This window comes from Lagenorhynchus albirostris, chromosome 4, assembly GCF_949774975.1.
Source record: "Lagenorhynchus albirostris chromosome 4, mLagAlb1.1, whole genome shotgun sequence".
Taxonomy (NCBI): domain Eukaryota; kingdom Metazoa; phylum Chordata; class Mammalia; order Artiodactyla; family Delphinidae; genus Lagenorhynchus; species Lagenorhynchus albirostris.
Window position 1 is genome coordinate 78,334,789 of NC_083098.1, and position 21,055 is coordinate 78,355,843.

At 37.5% G+C, this 21,055-nt stretch overlaps 1 protein-coding gene across 3 annotated transcripts in view; it reads right to left on the reverse strand.

Moving 5' to 3' along the window:
- The window catches only part of GABRB1 (gamma-aminobutyric acid type A receptor subunit beta1), a 399,324-nt gene that overhangs the window by 82,967 nt on the left and 295,302 nt on the right, over nt 1-21,055 (reverse strand). For all 3 annotated transcript variants that reach the window (XM_060148237.1, XM_060148236.1, XM_060148235.1), the window contains exon 5: nt 2,456-2,538. In XM_060148237.1, coding sequence (XP_060004220.1) covers nt 2,456-2,538 — 83 coding nt within the window. The remainder of the gene's footprint in view (nt 1-2,455; nt 2,539-21,055) is intronic.

Below are 21,055 nucleotides of genomic sequence, written 5' to 3' on the forward strand. Positions count from 1 at the left end.
ATACATCATAAGGAAAGTATTAGAGCTAAGCAATGTTGTCATTTGAGGCTTAAAATTTTTTTTTTTGGTAACGTCAATGGAATCAGGACTACTTGATTTCCTGCATCCACAGACTACCCTTTATCCACAGTTGCAATCATTTGACCCTTGCCCTAAGAGCTAAATTCTGCTTCAGCTTCTGGGATCGACTCTAACCTTTATTGGGGATAATTTTAGGAAATATAGACCAGTCCTTTGGTCGATTCAGCATCCTCAATCTAGCTGGGAGTCGTTCTGATTGGTGCTATACTTCTAATCATTGACGTTCTGCTTCCTTGCTCAGCAGTTGATTACAGGATTCTATTATAGAGAATATATTACCTGGGCTTGAATCCTCACTTTACCACTATCCTTGCCTTGTTGCCCTGGGTAAGTTATTTTACTTCTCTGAGCCTCAGATACATTATCTCTCAAATGTTGTTAGAAAGACTTCTGTTACAGAGGTGTTATATTAATGCCTAGCTTTTGTCTGGCAAATAGAAGGCAGTTCCCTGTTTTTTCCCTTTCCCCCAAGTTCCTGTCTTCATATACTCCTCAATACACAAATTCTTGCAGGCCTGAGTTTCTGCTTTGCTTTAGGTAAACATCTTTAGGGACTAGAGTTCTGTGATCTACTGTTGGATCACTTTATGACGGTCACTGTCTGCCTACAGTCCTATATATTAACTGATCTTAGGGTCCCAGTTACCATGTCTCATCTCCATCGGCCCAGTTAACTGATTGCATCTTACTGAATTGCCTCAATGATTATCATATGACTGGGTCACTACTTATCGCCTGACACCATAGCTTATGATGACTTTGGACTCTCTGATTGTTTTGGCAGCCCTCATCCCTGCTCCGCAAAAGTTATGTTTAATTTTGCCTCATTTATAGTTTTGGTCATTGTATGATATGATAAATGGACCTAAAAGTCATCTATTTTCTAATATGAATTAAGAAAATTGCCTTTTTAAAGAAAAATGTAAACCTATAATAATAGGAAGACTCAATATGCATTATAAAATAAAATATGCATTTTGGGAGAAAATGTTGATAATTTTAGCACTTGTAATTTATGCACAGAATCAATTCAAGTACTCATCAAAATTCATTCTTCAAGTGAATGATGTAAACATAAGATCTTGGAATTTTGACAGACTGTCATATCCTTCCGGCATAAGCAAAGGTAAAAAATCACAATCAGTGGAAGAGAGGTCAAGGGTAAAAGGTAACTTATATGAATGAGCATCCTTCTCTTTCCATGTCAGTTTCAAAAGCTAATGATTTACTTGCTTGGATGAAGTTCTGTCTTATTTATAAAATATTGTTAACCAGTAATAAATGACTGGGTTTATATTTCATTCCTATAGTTTGAATTTGGTTGTCATTGGCGTTTAAACCAAAAGTCACCATTAATACTTTCATATATTAATAACTTTCAGCCAACCTATTTATATAATATGAATTCCAGGTTCTAGTGGTACTAGATTAATGTCTAGGTCTGAATCTATATATCTACATAAGCATCTTTATCTATTTCTATGTCTGTATTCAGTAAAACTAGAAAATGAATGTAATTACTTAATAATCAGACAATGGGGAATACATTTATTGTTTAATAATATTAGAGGATCACCTGGAATTTTCCCATTTTTCTTTACCATTTTGACGTTTAGATCTGGAAAGCATTTTAAATGATCTAACTATGTCTATTCTCACATTACATTAAATGGTATTGCAATGCTCTTAATTACCTATTGCACTTTCTGTACCCCTGAAAACCAGGAAATAGACTTGGCCTGGTATTCACAATAAATGGGATCAAATGTCTGCATATTGATGGTTGAGAAACAATGAAACCAAGATAATCAATCAGATTAAAACTTAGTGACTAAAATATTCTAATTGTTAAGAAAGCAATCAATGAAAAAACAGCTCAAGAGGACAAAGCTAAACCACAAGCCTCATGAATACCATCTATCATCTTGTTCTTCCCATGAAGAAAGACAATTGCACACAAGACTTTACCATAGTGTTTTTCTAAAAGACAACAATTTACAGTCCTTCAGGCAGACAGACATAGAGCCAAAAACAATCTCACGAAGTCTTTTCACATTGAATTATTTTTGCTCTCTTATTAACGTAGCTTGGGTATTGGAAGGTCTTAGGAGAAATTTGATTCTGAGGAGAAGGCATGAGTTTATAAATAGTCCAGCTAAAATAAGTGGACTTTCCTTAATGGTTCAAAAAGATAATTGCATTGAAATGAACCTTAATCCTCCAATACAGAGGAAAGTGTTACTGTGAACCCTTTGAAAAGTTGGCAGGGTAGTGTAGCTAAAAATATCCCGGTATCAATTACTCAGTACAAGGTGGAATTTAATTGGGTCAAGCAAACCTCCCTCTTTTTTGTTCCCCTGTCCAAGTAACTCACAACTTTCAATCTCCAGGGTGCAGTTCTGTTCATCCAGAGGGTATCTTCGTAGATCCATCATACACGCAGCTGTGGTTGTGATCCTGTCAGGGTGAGAGAAAGGACAACACCATAATGACGATGACTTTCATTTCCAGGCTTCCCAGCCCTGAATCATGCCTACCAGTTGGCATCAAAATTTTGTGATTAAAAATTCTGAAAGCAGGCAGATTGAATTTGAGTCTTTCTTTGCTGCTCACTAGCAGTGTGAGGCTGAGCTAGTTAATTTATCTCCAGGAGTCTCAGTCCCCTTATCAATCAAAACACCGACTGCATAGAAGGGCTGTGAGGATTAAAAGAGATAATATATGCAAAGCCCTGAGCCCAGTGCTTCATACTTAGTAAGTGTCTCACAAATAGTAGCTATTATTATAGCTATTATTATCCCAGGCCCTTCCTTTATTTACTAGCCTCCTAGCAATGTCTTTGCCGGTATCTGCAGCAAGTCTGGCTTTATGAGGAGGAGAACATCTATGTTATGTGTCAAAGTCCACCTTCCTCTCCTGCTACAACCTAATGATAAAACAACAAAAGCAACAACAACAGCAAAATTCATCCTTCATGGCTTTTGATGCCTTACACTCCCCACTATTAGGGAGATTTGTCAGATTCACCTCTGAGACCCTGGTCTACCTATATTCAGTAGATAGCATATAACCAATAAAGAAACATGATCCTAGGATCAGTGTTTACACCATATTTACCAGCTCCAGTTTAGCTTATGTATCTATGCAAACCCAAGGATCCTGACTCTAGATATCCTACCTGGGTTTTCACTATCCCTCCGTTTTCCTGTGCCTGGGCTGGTTTTCTGGACTGTGGTGTCTTAGAGTAACTTAAATTCATATGGCTCGTCCACTCATACAAACATTTGATATCACGCTGGAATTGACAAAATACTTTTCTTAAAAAAACTATTTACATGGTCCCTGTTCACAAAGTAATGTATAATCACAATTAAAAAAATTCAAAATTCAAATTTAATAATAAGCTTCCTTTCTACCTTAAGCCCCAGGAGCTAAAACATTGGAAAATTTCCATACATACTCTGAATGCAAATAGAAGCCCAGTTATATCTTCTTATGGGAGAACTTTTTTTTTTTTTTGCGGTACGCGGGCCTCTCACTGCTGTGGCCTCCCCTGCCGTGGAGCACAGGCTCCGGAAGCGCAGGCTCAGCGGCCATGGCTCACGGGCCCAGCCGCTCCGCGGCATGTGGGATCCTCCCGGACCGGGGCACGAACCCATGTCCCCTGCATCGGCAGGACCACTGCGCCACCAGGGAAGCCCGGGTGAACTTCTTAAGAAGACTACCGCATACCCTCTTCTGAACCTAGCTTGTTTTCATTGATGGTGCATCTTGGATTTGGTTCTATATTAGTAAATAATAAGCTATTTGTAAAAAAAAAATTACTACAGAGTATTGAGTTGTATGGAAATGCCATAATTTATTTTCCTAATCACCCTATAGGGGGCATTTATGTTGTTTCATATCTTTTACTTTTACAAATAAAGATGCTCTGAATATACTGGTACACTCTACTATATCTGACTACGTTGACTGGTTATTTCTAGAAAGGGAATTGTTGATAGAAAAAAGGTATATGCATTTTAAATTTTGCCACATTGCTGTTCATAGAGGTTGAGCCAGTTTACACCCTCATCAACAGTGTATGTAAATTTGACAAAGTTCTTTTCACACCTTTGTTTTTTGAGGCTGTCAAGGAAAGTTGTTGTTTTGGTCATTTGTGTTAACCTGACAGGCACCTTCTTCCTAAAAACATTACTAGGAATAACCCTAGACCTTCCCAATTTCTCTTTGGCTTTCTTTATGAAAGATAAAAGTGAAGATTCTCTTTGAAGCCTTTCTTAGACAGGATGCTGGTCAATTAATCAGATTGATCTGAGCATTAAGCAAGAGCAAAAGGAATTTTAAAGTTTAATTAAAATTTTTTTAAGTGTTTTACAAAAACTTTGAAGACTGGCTGCATTCCAGAATTTAGGACATAAAAGGATTACAATTCCACCACATTCTTTTTATGGTCTGCAAAGTGTTTCAAACATACTCAATGAGACAACACAATAAATATTTAAAAATGCTTAAAAACATCATCTCTCTACTATATTTTTTAATAGCTGCTTATGAATAAAAAAGTGTGAAGATGTGAATATTCTCTAGGAATTACTGAAGTGTGGCCATCCTTATGATCTTATGAAGTAGCTAATTCTTTTCAACCAGGGATAGTTTTTACCAACAGGGGACATTTGACATCTGGAGACAGTTTTGATCGTCAGGCTGGGGGTGGAAGGTGGATACTGGGCATCTAGTGGGTGGAGGCCAGGGATGCTGCTAAACATACTACAGGGCCCGGGATAGCGCCCAACAATTAAGAATTATCTGTTCCAAAATGTCAGTAGTGCTATGGTTGAAAAACACTGCTAAAATGGTGCTTTCAAACATTTTTCCTCTGGGGAAAACTGTAATAAAATGAAATCTTATAGAGAACCTCAACATATAAAACACAAATAAGTGAAAGCCATATGTTGTTAATATAGATTTGCCATATAAGTTCAAATGTTGACATCCATTCTAATGAGCACACACATTTGAAAGCAGGAATTATGATGAGAATTATGGTCTTAAATCTCCCTCAGCACCAATTATTTTTGTGTTATATTTTATTTGTATGGTATTGAGAAAATCCTAACAAACATGGAAACACTTGCTTCTAAAATCTTACATGACCAGGCATGGGCTACCCTGAATTAGGGGGGAATATTACCCGTCTGCTTTGTAACTGCTGCTATTATCAATGGCACCTTTGCAGATGGTTCAGATACATTAATAGGTGGTTGGTCTCTAGTAGGTACTTAGCAGTGGATTAAAAGGAAGCTTTACTTGCATAAAGCTTCTGCATAAGCTAATGCTTACTCTGCATAAGCTAACCTGGCAGCACAAGTTAATATTATGATGGTCTTGAATGCATTAAAATGTGGTGTAGGCTCTAGGTCCAGCTACCTCGTCAGAAAGAGAAAAACAAATACCGTATGCTAACACATATATATGGAATCTAAAAAAAAAAAAAAAAAAAGGTTCTGAAGAACCTAGGGGCAGGACAGGAATAAAGACGCAGACATAGAGAATGGACTTGAGGACACGGGGAGGGGGAAGGGTAGGCTGGGATGAAGTGAGAGAGTGGCGTGGACATATATACACTACCAAATGTAAAATAGATAGCTAGTGGGAAGCAGCCGCATAGCACAGGGAGATCAGCTCAGTGCTTTGTGACCACCTAGAGGGGTGGGATAGGGAGGGTGGGAGGAGACGTAAGAGGGAGGAGATATGGTGATATACGTATGCATATAGCTGATTCACTTTGTTATAAAGCAGAAACTAACACACCATTGTAAAGCAATTATACTCCAATAAAGATGTTAAAAAAAAATGTGGCGGGCTTCCCTGATGGTGCAGTGGTTGAGAGTCCGCCTGCCGATTCAGGGTACACGGGTTCGTGCCCCGGTCCGGGAGGATCCCACATGCCGCGGAGCGGCTGCGCCCATGAGCCATGGCCGCTGAGCCTGCGCGTCCGGAGCCTGTGCTCCGCAACGGGAGAGGCCACAACAGTGAGAGGCCCGCGCACCGAAAGTGGCATAGGACACATTACAGTGTACATGCTTATAGTTTAAAACTAATTATAATATTTATAAATAAAATTGAAATAAGATATGTGTGGAACTGTTAAAGAGCTTTTGGGATACTTGATAACATCATTTGCGCTCCACTGGTCAGCTTTCCTCATTTAATTGACATCATTTTTAGACACATGTCATCTGGTTAGTTAACCACATCATATGAAAAGCAGGACATGCTGAATCACTGATTCACACAGTATAAGGCTCTGGAGTTTTTACAAAGCAATTTGAAAAGTCAACAAAACATTGTCTGTAAAATGAATAACGTGTCTCAGGTATTTGGGTACTACAGTTGTGAGTGGTGAAAAAACAGCTTTTGGAAAGCATAACTGAATTGACTGTTGCTATCTATCAAGATCGATCTATTCGGCAATCAATAAATATTAGAAATTTAATTTATATCACCTTGGGAAACTGCACATCACAGCAGAAGCTTGCCCATGACCTGATGATTTTTCAACAATGATCGCCTGTGTGAATTCGCTTCTCCTGCCCCAAATCCCATTAAGATACCAAAGAGAGTTAAGTCATCACAACACAGAAAGAGAGGAAACTTGGAACTTGAGCTGCAGGAAGTGCCTGACTTTCTCTGTAGAGCACTGACATTAGTGAAACAACTTCCTTCTTGGGACCTATCTTTTCCAAATTTTGAATCCTCAAGAAGATTTCATTGGCTCAACTTGGATTAGGTGCTAACACTCCCCAACTTATTAATTAAGGGCTGGAAGGAAAGCTACACACATACAAATATGGTCACCAGGGACCTGAAAGGGTCTCTTATCTAAGAAGAGAGGGATCACTGAGACTCACTCAGACAGGGACCCCTCTACAAGTAGGTACTCATAAATTCATGATGTGGCCCATAGAAATTTATGCAACAGAATGTCAGTCTCTGCTAATTTAAGAGTTTGGCATTTCTAGATTTTGTAATATGTATAAGTGAGTTGAGTATCCTGAGCTCTTTGTGAGAAAAATTACTCAGCAAGAATTCCCAGGTGCATCTAGAAAAAGAGAGATGTCCCTGGGCAGAGTGCCATCCAGCTCTTGTCTTCTGGGTGTGAAGCAACAATGAACATCTCGAAGAATGACTGCTCTCTGTATTCCATTTGTTTGCCTTGCCTAATGCAATTGCTCAGCAGTGGTTAGTCACCTCTACAACTAATTAACACATCTTCATGGAAATGTTCTCACATCGTGGCTAAAGCAGCCTGATATTCAAAATCTTCTATGGAGTCAAAGGTGCCAAAGATCACAAAACTGGACAGGTTGAGGGCTTCAAGACTGAAGCAATTTTTTTGAATTTTGTTTTTAACTGTTCACACTCAAGTCATTCATTCTCAGTGTGTGAAAATATGATTATTGGCTGATAGCAAATGAAAGTATAATAGAGTAGAACCGGCGAAAGGCAAAAGTGTTAACTGACTGTTTTTCTGAACTCAGACTTCTCAGAGGTACGGATTCATGACAGCGTAACAGTCATGTCTTCTTTCAAAGACATTTAGAATGACTTACATTATCATCCAATTTACTGACATTTTGAAGGCTAGGTCAGAACACTGTAATAGGCTGTTAGAAACTATGGTCCCACGATACTTTGGAATGAACGGAAATCATGTTGCTGTAGTATTTATGTATTAAGGTGTATGCTGCGTGGTCACTGACCCTGAGTCACCGTAATCACAACTCATGTGTATTTGATGTCTAAGGGTAGCATGACTCTCATTGCTGATAAGACACATCCAGGAAGTCCTGGCCCTTAAGTAGCTTAAAACCTAGCTACAAACACACACACACATACACACACATGCACGCACGCACACATATATACATATGGAGTGTGCACTTTTGCAAATAAGAATGGGGACTTAAATGAATGAATTACGTACGTATGGTTGAGATTTTCCTATAATCTTCAATCTTATAGGGATGAGCTCTAATTTTTAATGTGATCTCTGTAGAGCATAGCTGTACAATTTAATAGAATCTATATAAAAGGAATGTGAGAAAGGAGAGAGGAAAAAAGCCTGAAAATGCTATATCCTAATCACACTCCTAAGATTGGTGAGATTGATAGTGAGTAGCAGTATAAGATTGACATCAGTATCACTTTAAGTTTGTTTGAAGAATGTCCCATGGCTTCCTTTGGCCTCTAGGCTGTACCCTTAATCCATGTTAGAGTCATCACCCAAAGAAACCAATGAAAGATGAAGGATGGGTTAGCCTAAGTCATGACCAATGAGTACATAGATTTTTTCCCTTAGCTAACACTTACGGAGTGGTGAAAAGAATATGTATTATCTTCACAGTTGGCACCAAATTTTATTTTAGGTAAGCTACTATGTTTAGGAAAATACCTTAGTATTAGAAGGTGAAATCTTGAGAGCATGAGACATAAATGATAAAGAAACAAAAGGAGATAAACTGCTGTGAGATTTAAGAGGAATTAGGTGTGGGGAAGCAAAATGATGGAGTAGCAAAACATTCTGAAGAATGGATTTTTACATTGCTCTTATAATAAACTTTTCTCTATTTACCTAAACCATGTTCTCTCCCCAGCAGCCCCACCCCAGTAAATCCTTATGCAAATGTTTTATTTTTATTCTTGTAAAGTGGCTGAATTCCATATCTTGACAGCATTCATGGAACAGTAATCTATAAATTAAACCAATTCAGCAAAACCTGAACTTCAAAGCCAGAGACGGCCAAATCATGAAGCTCTTTGGGAAGCCTCAGCAACCCTGGGGAAGGTGTTGGACTCCCACAAATAATGGGTTGTGTGTTTAAGCTACTCTTACCTAGATCTTAAGGGGCAGAGTGATCTTAGCTAATATTATGTTAGAATCCTATATGACGGGCACAGTGCTAAACACCATATTTACTGTATTGGTTAACTATTGCTCTTGTAACAAGTTACCACAAATTTAGTGGCTTAAAGCAACACAAATTTATTCTCTTACTGTCCTGGAGGTCTGAAGTTCTAAAATCAAGGTTTCAATAGGGCTGTGTTCCTTTTGGAGGCTCTATGGGAGAATCTATTTCCTTGTCTTTTCTAGCTTCTAGAGGCTGCTTTGCATTCCTCGGCTCCTGCCCCCTTCCTCTATCTTTCTCCATCATTCCAATGTCTGCTTCTGTCCTCACATCTCCTCACCCTCTGACCCTCCTGCCTTCCTTGTATAAGAAGCCTTGTGATTACAGTGGGCCCACCCCAGATAATCCAGGATAATCTCATTTCAAAATCCTGACATTAATCCCATCTGCACAGTCCCTGTTGACACCTAAGGAAACATATTTACAGGTCCTGAGAATTAAGAAGTGGACATCTTTAGAGGGCCATTATTCTGACTACCATACATGCATTATTTAATTTATTATTTACAAAAGCTTTATTGTGTTGATGCCATTTTTATGCCCGTTTCAAAGATAAGGAAACTGACATCTGATGAGGCTAGAAAAAGTTTCCAAGTCTATATAGTCTGTAAATGAGGTTCAAATTCAGATATGCTAGACTCAGGAGCTAAGGGTTATTATCTTTCCAGTTATTATATTCAGGCCACATAAATCTAAGCAGAGAACAACTGGTTCAGTAAAATTTCTCCCACAAGCAGTAGAACAGATTAAACAACCAAGAGTTGACCTGACTATAAGTTTTTGGTGTTCATTTAGTTATCAGTAATTTAGGACATCCTTTATCAACTCAAATTGAGTATAAACATGATAGAGGACTTATTAGGAATCAGGTAATGCTATAAGCATGGAGGTTACAACAGTTAAAAATATCCAACTGCACCTTCCTGCTGTCATAATTTTTGTTTTGTTTTGTTTTTTAGTACTGTCAGGTAGCAGAAGACAGAAGATAGAGCCATTGTCTACTGGTTTAAAGAAATAACCAGGGAGGATATGCTTATCTCTCATTTGGGACTACTAGCTTTGCCATTTTTCTAGAAACACAAATATCTGGCATTAGAGAAATGTTTACATTATCAAGAAAACATGACAATCACTCAGGAGGGAGAGAGTTCAATCTTACACTTATTTGACTGGTGTGTCTGGTTGGTTTTTGGATGCCTTAACTTAAGTTTGTTGTATTCCATGAACAGAGGTATTCTGCAGGTGGATACAGGGTAGAACAGGCAAGAAGAAAAGGGTTATTATATGCACATACAAGTTCAATGTTTAGTACATACTAGTCTCTCAATTAACTATAGCTATTATTATTTTTAAACTATATGCTTCTAAATACATACATACATGTAAGATTACTAATACAAGTGCATTGTAAGATTAATGCAGGGTCATAGTAAAATACCGGAAAAATACAGAAAATTATAGATAGAATAAATGATCCATAATCTCATCACCACAATCTGATTATTAACTTCCTTTCTTCTAAGTATATTGTTTAATAAAGTTGAAATTACATTGTATTTAACCATTTCGTTTGCTGCTTTTTGCTTGAACATTCCTCTGTTGGGTGACATCAGAAGGTACTCTTTGGTGATGCTTTAAAAAAAATCTACACTGAATAAATAGCATTCTTGTTGCTCCTCTTATATTTTTAGTTTTTGATTCTACTTTCTTTTCTCCCTCTGTTTTGTACTCTTTGTGCTGAATGTTAATGACACACTTCTCAGTGTAATCCCAAACCGTCATTTTCAGGTAATTAGCTACATACCAAATGTTGTGTAAATGGGCTTATTTTTATTCATTTCTGTTGGACGAGAGTGATTCATGAACCACTTTGTGAATATGAAAACCTGTTCATAAATCAGAGCAGCCTGAGGAAGGGGAACAACAACCACAAAAAGTACTCACAGGGCAATAGTAATTAATAGACCCTTGCCAAGGACCCGGTGCTAATCTCAGTTATGTTTATGTCTCACTGAGTTCAAAATAGACTATTTTCCCCAAATTATATCACTATATTCATATATCTGTGGAGTATAAGAACATGTGTTAAATTTCTACCATGCTTAATGTTTCCTAGGAATAGTTAGCTGAGATATGTTAGGTGGCAGAAATACCAAGGCTACCCCTTCTAAATCAGAGCATCTTTATTATTATCTTGATCATCAGCAATTTCTGTAGTAGACAAACTGTGAGGAATTAAAATAATAATAAACCTGTAAACAAGCGAAATGGACTTAGAAATGATAGTAAAAGTCAAATTCAAAGAAAATGTTTACTTCTGATGGAATGCCATGACTTGGTAAGTGCAGGATAGTTAAATAAGAACTCAGAATTAGGAGACAAAGCAAAGATATGGATCTTCTTTCACAGCTATTCAATTTTTTTTTTTTTTTGGCTTAGTTGCAGAACTGCTCTGTTGCATTGCCACATGGTGAGTTCTCTCAGAATAAAGAGGTGACACATTTACTGAGGGGTAATCACAGTAATCTTGAAATGGTATTCCTGAAGGATTGAAATAAGATTCTAGAGTGACAGAGCGTTAAAATACTGCATTGTCTTAGGAGAATGGCTTTATGTAGGGAAATAAAAACAAAACAAAACAAAACAAACCTAAACAAATACAAGTAAGGCAGTAGTATAAATTGCGCAAAATTTCCAGCTCCCCGTAAGAATAAGAGCGGGGCTTGGGACATCATCCTTTTTCTTTTTAAACAAGTAACACATTAAAAAATATTCTGAAATTAGTGGGGAAATATTACTTCTAATATGACTACTAACAGCATTGTGGTATATTTATTTTCAACCCCCCTCCCCAGTGGCTGTGGGGTTTTTTGCATGCTTGTAACCATGTTTAGGGTTCTCTCTTCTTCCGTTTGAATCTTAATATATAATAATCAGGATTGCAAATCTTTCAGTGCGAAACAATATACTTTATCCTGGACATTTAAGTCGTTTTCAATTTTATTAGTTTAAATGAAAGCTAATAAACACTTACATGAATATATAGATTTTTCATGTTTTGGATTATTTATTTTTTTATAACACCTTTATTGGAGTATGATTGCTTTACAATGTTGTGTTAGCTTCTACTGTATAACAAAGTGGATCAGCTATATGCATACATATATCACCATATCCCCTACCTCTTGCGTCTCCCTCCCACCCTCCATATCCCACCCCTTTAGGTGGTCACACAGCCCAGAGCTGATTTCCCTGTGCTATGCGGCTGCTTCCCACTAGCTATGCATTTTAAATTTGGTAGTGTATATATGTCAATGTTACTCTCTCACTTCGTCCCAGCTTACCCCTCCCCCTCCCTGTGTCCTCAAGTCCATTCTCCATGTCTGCGTCTTTATTCCTGCCCTACCCCTAGGTTTTCAGAACCATTTTTTTGTGTTTTTTAGATTCCAAATATACGTGTTAGCATAGAGTATTGGTTTTTCTCTTTCTGACTTACTTCACTCTGTATGACAAACTCTAGGTCCTTCCACTTCACTACAAATACCTCAATTTCTTTTCTTTTTATGGCTGAGTAATATTCCATTGTATATATGTGCCACATCTTCTTTATCTATTCATTGGTCGATGGACACTTAGGTTGCTTCCATATCCTGGCTATTGTAAATAGTGCGGTAATGAACACTGTGGTACATGACTCTTTATGAATTATGGTTTTCTCAGGGTATATGCCCAGTAGTGGGATTGCTGGGTCATATGGTAGTTCTATTTTTAGTTTTTTAAGGAACCTCCATGCTGTTCTCCATAGTGACAGTATCAATTTACATTCCCACCAACAGTGTAGGAGGGTTCCCTTTTCTCCACACTCTCTCCAGCATTTATTCTTTGTAGATGTTTTGATGATGGCCATTCTGACCAGTGTGAGGTGATACCTCATTATACTTTTGATTTGCATTTCTCGAATGATTAGTGATGTTGAGCATCCTTTCTTGTGTTTGTTGGGAAACTGTATATCTTCTTTAAAGAAATGTCTATTTAGGTCTTCTGTCCATTTTTGGATTGGGTTTTTTGTTTTTTTGATATTGAGCTGCATGAGCTGCTTGTATATTTTGGAGATTAATCCTTTGTCAGTTGCTTCGTTTGCAAATATTTTCTCCCGCTCTGAGGATTGTCTTTTCTTCTTGTATATGGTTTCTTTTGCTGTGCAAAAGCTTTTATGTTTCATTAAGTCCATTTTTGTTTATTTTTGTTTTTATTTCCATTTCTCTAGGAGGTGGGTCAAAAAGGATCTTGCTGTGATTTATGTCGTAGAGTGTTCTGCCTATGTTTTCCTCTAGGAGGTTTATAGTGTCTGGTCTTACATTTAGGTCTTTAATCCATTTTGATTTTATTTTTTTTGTGTTAGGGACTGTTCTAATTTCATTCTTTTACATGTAGCTGTCCAGTTTTCCCAGCACCACTTAAATGAAGAGGCTGTCTTTTCTCCATTGCATATTCTTGCCTCTTTTATCAAAGATAATGTGACCATATGTGTGGGGTTTATCTCTGGGCTTTCTATCCTGTTCCACTGATCTATATTTCTGTTTTTGTGCCAGTATCATACTGTCTTGATTACTGTTGCTTTGTAGTATAGTCTGTAGTCAGGGAGCCTGATTCTTCCAGCTCCATTTTTCTTTCTCAACATTGCTTTGGCTATTTGGGGTCTTTGGTGTTTCCATACAAATTGTGAAATTTTTTGATCTCGTTCTGTGAGAAACACCATTGGTAGTTTGATAGGGATTGCATTGAATCTGTAGATTGCTTTGGATACTATAGTCATTTTCACAATTTTGGTTCTTTCAGTCCAAGAACATAGTCTATCTCTCCATCTGTTGGTATCATCTTTAATTTCTTTCATCAGTGTCTTATAGTTTTCTGCATACAGGTCTTTTGTCTCCTTAGGTAGATTTATTCCTAGCTATTTTATTCTTTTTGTTGCAATGGTAAATGGGAGTGTTTTCTTAATTTCTCTTTCAAATTTTTCATCATTAGTGTATAGGAATGCAAGAGATTTCTGTGAATTAATTTTGTATCCTGCTACTCTACCAAATTCACTGATTAGCTCTAATAGTTTTCTGGTAGTATGTTTAGGATTCTCTATGTATAGTATCATGTCATCTGCAAACAATGACAGCTTTACTTCTTCTTTTCCGATTTGGATTCCTTTTATTTCTTTTTCTTCTCTGATTGCTGTGGCTAAAACTTCCAAAACTATGTTGAATAATAGTGGTGAGAGTGGGCAACCTTGTCTTGTTCCTGATCTTAGTGGAAAACGTTTCAGTTTTTCACCATTGAGAACGATGTTGGCTGTGTGTTTGTCATATATGGCCTTTATTATGTTGAGGTAAGTTCCCTCTATGCCTACTTTCTGCAGGGTTTTAACATAAATGGATGTTGAATTTTGTCAAAAGCTTTTTCTGCATCTATTGAGATGATCATATGGTTTTTATTCTTCAATTTGTTAATATGGTGTATTACATTAATTGATTTGCATATATTTGAGAATCCTTGCATCCCTGGGATAAACCCCACTTGATCATGGTGTATGATCCTTTTAATGTGTTGTTGGATTCTGTTTGCTAGTAACCTGTTGAGGATTTTTGCATCTTTGTACATCAGTGATATTGGTCTGTAGTTTTCTTTGTCACATCTTTGTCTGGTTTTGGTATCAGGGTGATGGTGACCTTGTAGAATGAGTTTGGGAGTGTTCCTCCCTCTGCTTTACTTTGGAAGAGTTTGAGAAGGATAGGTATTAGGTCTTCTCTAAATGTCTGATAGAATTCGCCTGTGAAGCCATTTGGTCCTGGGCTTTGGTTTGTTGGAAGATTTTTAATCAAAGTTTCAACTTCAGTGCTTGTGATTGATCTGTTGATATTTTCTATTTCTTCCTGGTTCAGTCTCAGAAAGTTGTGCTTTTCTGGGAATTTGTCCATTTCTTCCAGGTTGTCCATTTTATTGGCGTATAATTGCTTGTAGTAATCTCTCACGATCCTTTGTATTTCTGCAGTGTCACTTGTTACTTCTCCTTTTTCATTTCTAATTCTGTTGATTTGAGTCTTCTCCCTTTTTTTGTCGATGAGTCTGGCTAATGGTTTATCAATTTGTTTTTCATCTCAGAACCAGCTTTTAGTTTTATTGATCTTTGCTATTGTTTCCTTCATTTCTTTTTCATTAATTTCTGCTCTGATCTTTATGATTTCTTTCCTTCTGCTAACTTTGGGGTTTTTTTTTTTGTTGTTGTTCTTCTTTCTCTAATTGCTGTAGCTGTAAAGTTGGGTTGTTTATTTTAGATTTTTCTTGTTTCATGAGGTAGGAATGTGTTGGTATAAATTTCCCTCTTAGAATTGCTTTTGCTGCATCCCATAGGTTTTAGGTCATCGTGTTTTCATTCTCATTTGTTTCTAGATATTTTTTGATTTCCTCTTTGATTTCTTGGTTATTTAGTAGTGTATTGTTTAGCCTCCATGTATTTGTATTTTTTTACAGTTTTTTTCCTGTAATTGATATCTAGTCTCATAACGTTGTGGTGGGAAAAGTTATGTGATACGATTTCAATTTTGCTAAATTTACCAAGGCTTGATTTGTGACCCAAGATATGGTCTATCCTGGAGAATGTTCCATGAGCACCTGAGAAGAAAGTGTATTCCGTTGTTTTTGGATGGAATGTCCAACAAATATCAATTAAGTCCATCTTGTCTAATGTGTCATTTAAAGCTTGTGTTTCCTTATTTATTTTCATTGTGGATGATCTGTCCATTGGTGAAAGTGGGGTGTTGAAGTCCCCTACTATTGTTGGGTTAGTGTCAATTTCCCCTTTTATGGCTGTTAGCATTTGCCTTATGTATTGAGGTGCTCCTATGTTGGGTGCATAAATATTTACCATTGTTATATCTTCTTCTTGGATTGATTCTTTGATTATTATGTAGTGTTCTTTTTGTCTCTTGTTTTAGTCTTTATTTTAAAGTCTATTTTGTTTGATATGAGAATTGCTATTCCAGCTTTCTTTTGATTTCCATTTGCATGGAATATCTTTTTCCATCCCCTCACTTTCAGTCTGTATGTGTCCCTAGGTCTGAAGAGGGTCTCTTGTAGACAGCATTTATTCAGATCTTTTTTTGTATCCATTCAGCCAGTCTATGTGTTTTGCTTGGAGCATTTAATCTATTTACATTTAAGGTAATTTTTTTTTTTTTTTTTTTTTGCAGTACACGGGCCTCTCACTGTTGTGGCCTCTACCATTGTGGAGCACAGCCTCCAGACGCGCAAGCTCAGCAGCCATGGCTCACGGGCCCAGCCCTCCGTGGCATGTGAGATCTTCCCTGACCGGGCACAAACCCATGTCCCCTGCATCGGCAGGCAGACTCTCAACCACTGCGCCACCATGGAAGCCCAAGGTAATTTTTGATATGTATGTTTCTTTACCATTTTCTTATTTGTAAGAGCTGTTTGTGTGTTTCTGATATCAACCCCTTGTCCGTTGCATTCTATGCAAATATTTTCTCCCATTCTGAAGGTTGTTTTTTTGTTTTGTTGATGGTTTCCTTTGTTGTGCAATAGCTTTTAAGTTTGATCATGTCCCATTTGTTTATTTTTGCTTTTATTTCTTTTGCCTTGGGAGACTGATGTAAGAAAATCTTGCTACTATTTATGTCAGAGAATATTTTTCCTATGTTTTTTTCTAGGAGTTTTGCAGTGTCATGTCTTATACTTAGGTCTTTAAAGTATTTTTAGTTTATTTTTGTACATGGTGTGAGGTAATGTTCTAATTTCACTGATTTTCATGTAGCTGTCTAGCTTTCCCAGCACTAGTTGTGGAAGAGACTGTCTTTTCTCCATTGTATATTCTTGTGTCCTTTATTGTAGATTAATTGAGCGTAGGTGTCTGGGTTTATTTCTGGGCTCTGTATTCTGTTCCATTGATCTATATGTCTGTTTTTGTACCAACACCACACTGTTTTGATTACTGTAGCTTTGTAGTATTGTCCAAAGTCTGGGAGGGTTCAGACTTTGTAGTAAAGTCTGAAGTCCAGCTTTTTTCTTTTTTTTTCAGGATTGCTTAGACTATTCTGGACCTTTTGTGGTTCTATCTATATTTTAGGATTGTTTGTTTTAGTTCTGTGAAAAATGTCATGGGTATTTTGATAGGGATTGCATTAAATCTGTAGATTGCTTTGGTTAGTGTGTCCATTTTAACAATATTAATTCTTCCAATCCAAGAGCATGTGATATCTTTCCATTTCTTCGAATCGTCTTCAATTTCTTTTACCAGTGTTTTATAATTTTCTGTGTATAGTTCTTTCACCTCCTTGGTTAAGCTTATTCCTCGTTTTTTTTTTTTTTTTGATGTGATTTTAAACAGGATTGTTTTTTACTTTCTCTGTCTGATATCTCATTACTTATGTAAAGAAACACAACAGATTTCTGTATATTAATCTTATATCCTGCTACCTAGCTGAATTCATTTGTTAGTTCTAATAGTTTTTAGTGTGGAGATTTTGGTGTTCTCTATATAGAGTATTAAAAGTCATACAAGTCTTTATGGTGTCTTACAATATATATGGCCAAAATACTTTCTTAAGGAATTGTACCAAATTATAATGCTAGAGAGTAGCAATTTCCTTACACTGCAGCTCAAATGGATATTATACTGTTTTTGTTAATATATGAAAAATGGTACTTTTAAGTTGTTATTTTAGTTTTTAATTACTGGCACAGTAAAATATTTTTAATATATTTATTTATAAGTTATATTCAGTACCATTCCTTCTTTAAAAACTGAAATCTCAAGTGGTGAATAAATTTATGACTAAAAGAAGACCAATAATAGAATTTTCTCAAATATCAGGCAGGAATTGTGTTCTAGTATAGATTAACTTCATTGCTATCTATTTTAGTTAATTAGATAAATAAATATATGTTAAATTTAATATCTTTGTTGACATGTATTTTCATGGTTTTACTGTTAAAATTTTTGGAGAGAATGTATAAATTATAGAAATAAATATCTAAAATAAAGTTATGTTGCTTTTTTGAAATCATAATGAACACCATCAAAATTAAGCTAACTGAGAGATATATTCTAAAAGGCAAAAATGGGAAACGGATTTTATATGTTCGCAGGTTAATTATGAAACATTCCAGATATTGCAATAATAACAAAATATGACTTCTATTCCTGTGTTTTTGTAAGCATAAATTTCCAAAATGGATTTGCAATATAAAATTAGATTTTTTTCGATTCATTTTTTTAATAAGCATAATGTTAAATAGGTAAAATCTGGAGGGTTTAGTATGATCCAGGCATTCTGTTCCTAGATGGCTGCTCACTTGCATATGAGGAGACATAAGCAGAGATATTCATCAAGCTCTCCTTGTAATAGCAGAAACAGGTAAATACTCCAACAGTCCAGCCAAGTAAAACGGATACACAACTCTGGTGTACAATGGGCTACTTAGCAGTTAAAATGAACAAACTAATTCTACATGTATCAACATGGGCTTACCTCACATAGTGTTGTGTGAAAAACAAACAAACAGCAGAAAGGATGGCAATAGAAAGCTACATTTAAAATTTTATATGACAGAATTTCAGGCTTAAGAAATTACACGTGTGTGCATGTGTAGTAAAATATAAAATCAGACACTGAGATGACACACAGCAATTTGGCATAGTAGTTGCATCTGGGCAGGGAGAGGTAGGGGAAGAAGAGATAGGGTGGGATGGAGATGGAGGTGTAGTTATCTTTGAAAATTCTCCCTCCCTTCCTGCCATCTTTCCTTCCCTCTCTGCTTCCCATCCTTCCTCTCCTCCTCCCTCCCTCTCTCCCTTCCTTCCCTCCCCTCCCTCCCCTCCTTCCCTCTCTGCCCTTCCTTTGCCCATATTTCTGTCATTCTTTTTTTAAAGAAAGGTGAAGAAAATAGGGCAATGTATTAACGTATTTTTAATCTGTCCATGATTTTGATTTTCTCACATGAACAGATAAATCCTCAAATAACCCACTTACACTTTTATTTTAAATACATTTGTTTTGAACTGGGTGTAGCCACCTTCCTGTCCTCTATCCCAGAATTACTATAAACAGAAAAAGAAAGGAACACAAAAATTATCTCTCCCTCACATTGTCTCTATACCTAACTTTCATTTAATAAGGGGCAGTAATTATAATCTTCTGAAAAGAGTCCCTTCAGTCAAGAAGTCTATCAACTTAGATGAATCGTGGTGTTTGAAACTGATGTATATTTCCTTACATTTCTCATCACAATTTGCAACTATAAATTTATTTGTTTGATAACTTGTTCTTGTATGCTTCTTGTATAGATGGTAAGTACTACAAGAGAAATAACCTCTCAATGAGTCATTTACCATTGTCCCAGTGTCTGGCATAGAACTGATGTGTAAATTAATAGCATTAATATGTAACTTAAGGAAATAGTGAAATCATTACTTCCCTAAAGAAGACAGAAAAAGAATAGTGTGCTGTCTTTATTAAAAAAAAACTACACCAGTGTTATTTGGAATATAGATTTAGGATAAAGATCCATTTCCCCCACTTAATTCAATTTCTTACTAAAAATTATCTTGGGTGCATTTGCTAAAAAACAGCCACAGGCTATAGTCAGTTGGGAAATTTCTAGGCTCGTGAAGCTGCTTGAAACGTGCTTAAATTAAGGCAGGTGTAAGCAAATTATATAATTCTGTGAATTACCTACTTTTTTAGAGTAGTCCTTCCTTTTTAAGCACAGAAAGTTTTAGTCACGAGATATTCATAGTAAATAAATGTACAGTTCTTGGTATTAGGGAGGACCTTCAAGATGGCGGAGGAGTAAGATGTGGAGATCACCTTCCTCTCTACAAATACATCAAAAATACATCTACATGTGGAACAACTCCAACAGAACACCTACTGAACGGTGGCAGAAGACCTCAGATCTCCCAAAAGGCAAGAAACCCCCACGTACCTGGGTAGGGCAAAAGAAAAAAGAATAAACAGAGACAAAAGGATAGGGAAGGGACCTGCACCTCTGGGAGGGAGCTGTGAAGGAGGAAAAGTTTCCACACACTAGGGAGCCCCTTCACTGGCGGGGACGGTGGGTGGACAGGGGGGAAGCTTTGGAGCCAAGGAGAGTGCAATAACAGGGGTGCAGAGGGCAAAGCGGAGAGCTTCCTGCACAGAGGATCGGTGCCAACCAGAACTCACCAGCCAGAGAGGCTTGTCTGCTCACCTGCCAGGGCAGGTGGGGACTGGGAGCTGAGGCTTGGGCTTCGGAGGTCAGATCCCAGGAAGAGGACTGGGTTTGGCTGAGTGAACACAGCCTGAAGTGGGCTAGTACGCCACAGCTAGCCGGGAGGGAGTCCGGGAGAAAGTCTGGAACTGATGAAGAGACAAGAGACCACTGTTTTGGGGTGCATGAGGAGAGAGGATTCAGAGTACCGCTTAAATAAGCTCCAGAGATGGGCGTGAGCCGCAGCTATCAGCATGGACACCAGAGACGGGCATGAAACTCTAAGGCTGCTGCTACAGTCACCAAGAAGCCTGTGTGCAAGCACAGGTCACCATCCACAGTTCCCCTCCCGGGAGCCTGTGCAGCCCACCACTGCCAAGGTCCCATGATCCAGAACAACTTCCCGGGGAGAACACATGGCATGCCTCAGGCTGTTGCAATGTTGTGCTGGCCTCTGCCGCCACAGGCTCGCCCCACATTCCAATTGTAACTACTGTACCTCTCCCTCCCCCGAGCCTGAGTGAGCCAGAGCCTCTGAATCAGCCGCTCCTTTAACCTCTTCCTGTCTGGGCGAAGAACAGATGCCAGAGGCAGGGCCAAATCCAAAGCTGAACCCCAAGAGCTGTGCAAACAAAGAAGAGAAAGGGAAATTTCTCCCAGCAGCCTCAGAAGCAGCAGATTAAATCTCCACAATCAACCTGATGTACCCTGCATCTGTGGAAAACCTGAATAGACAACAAATC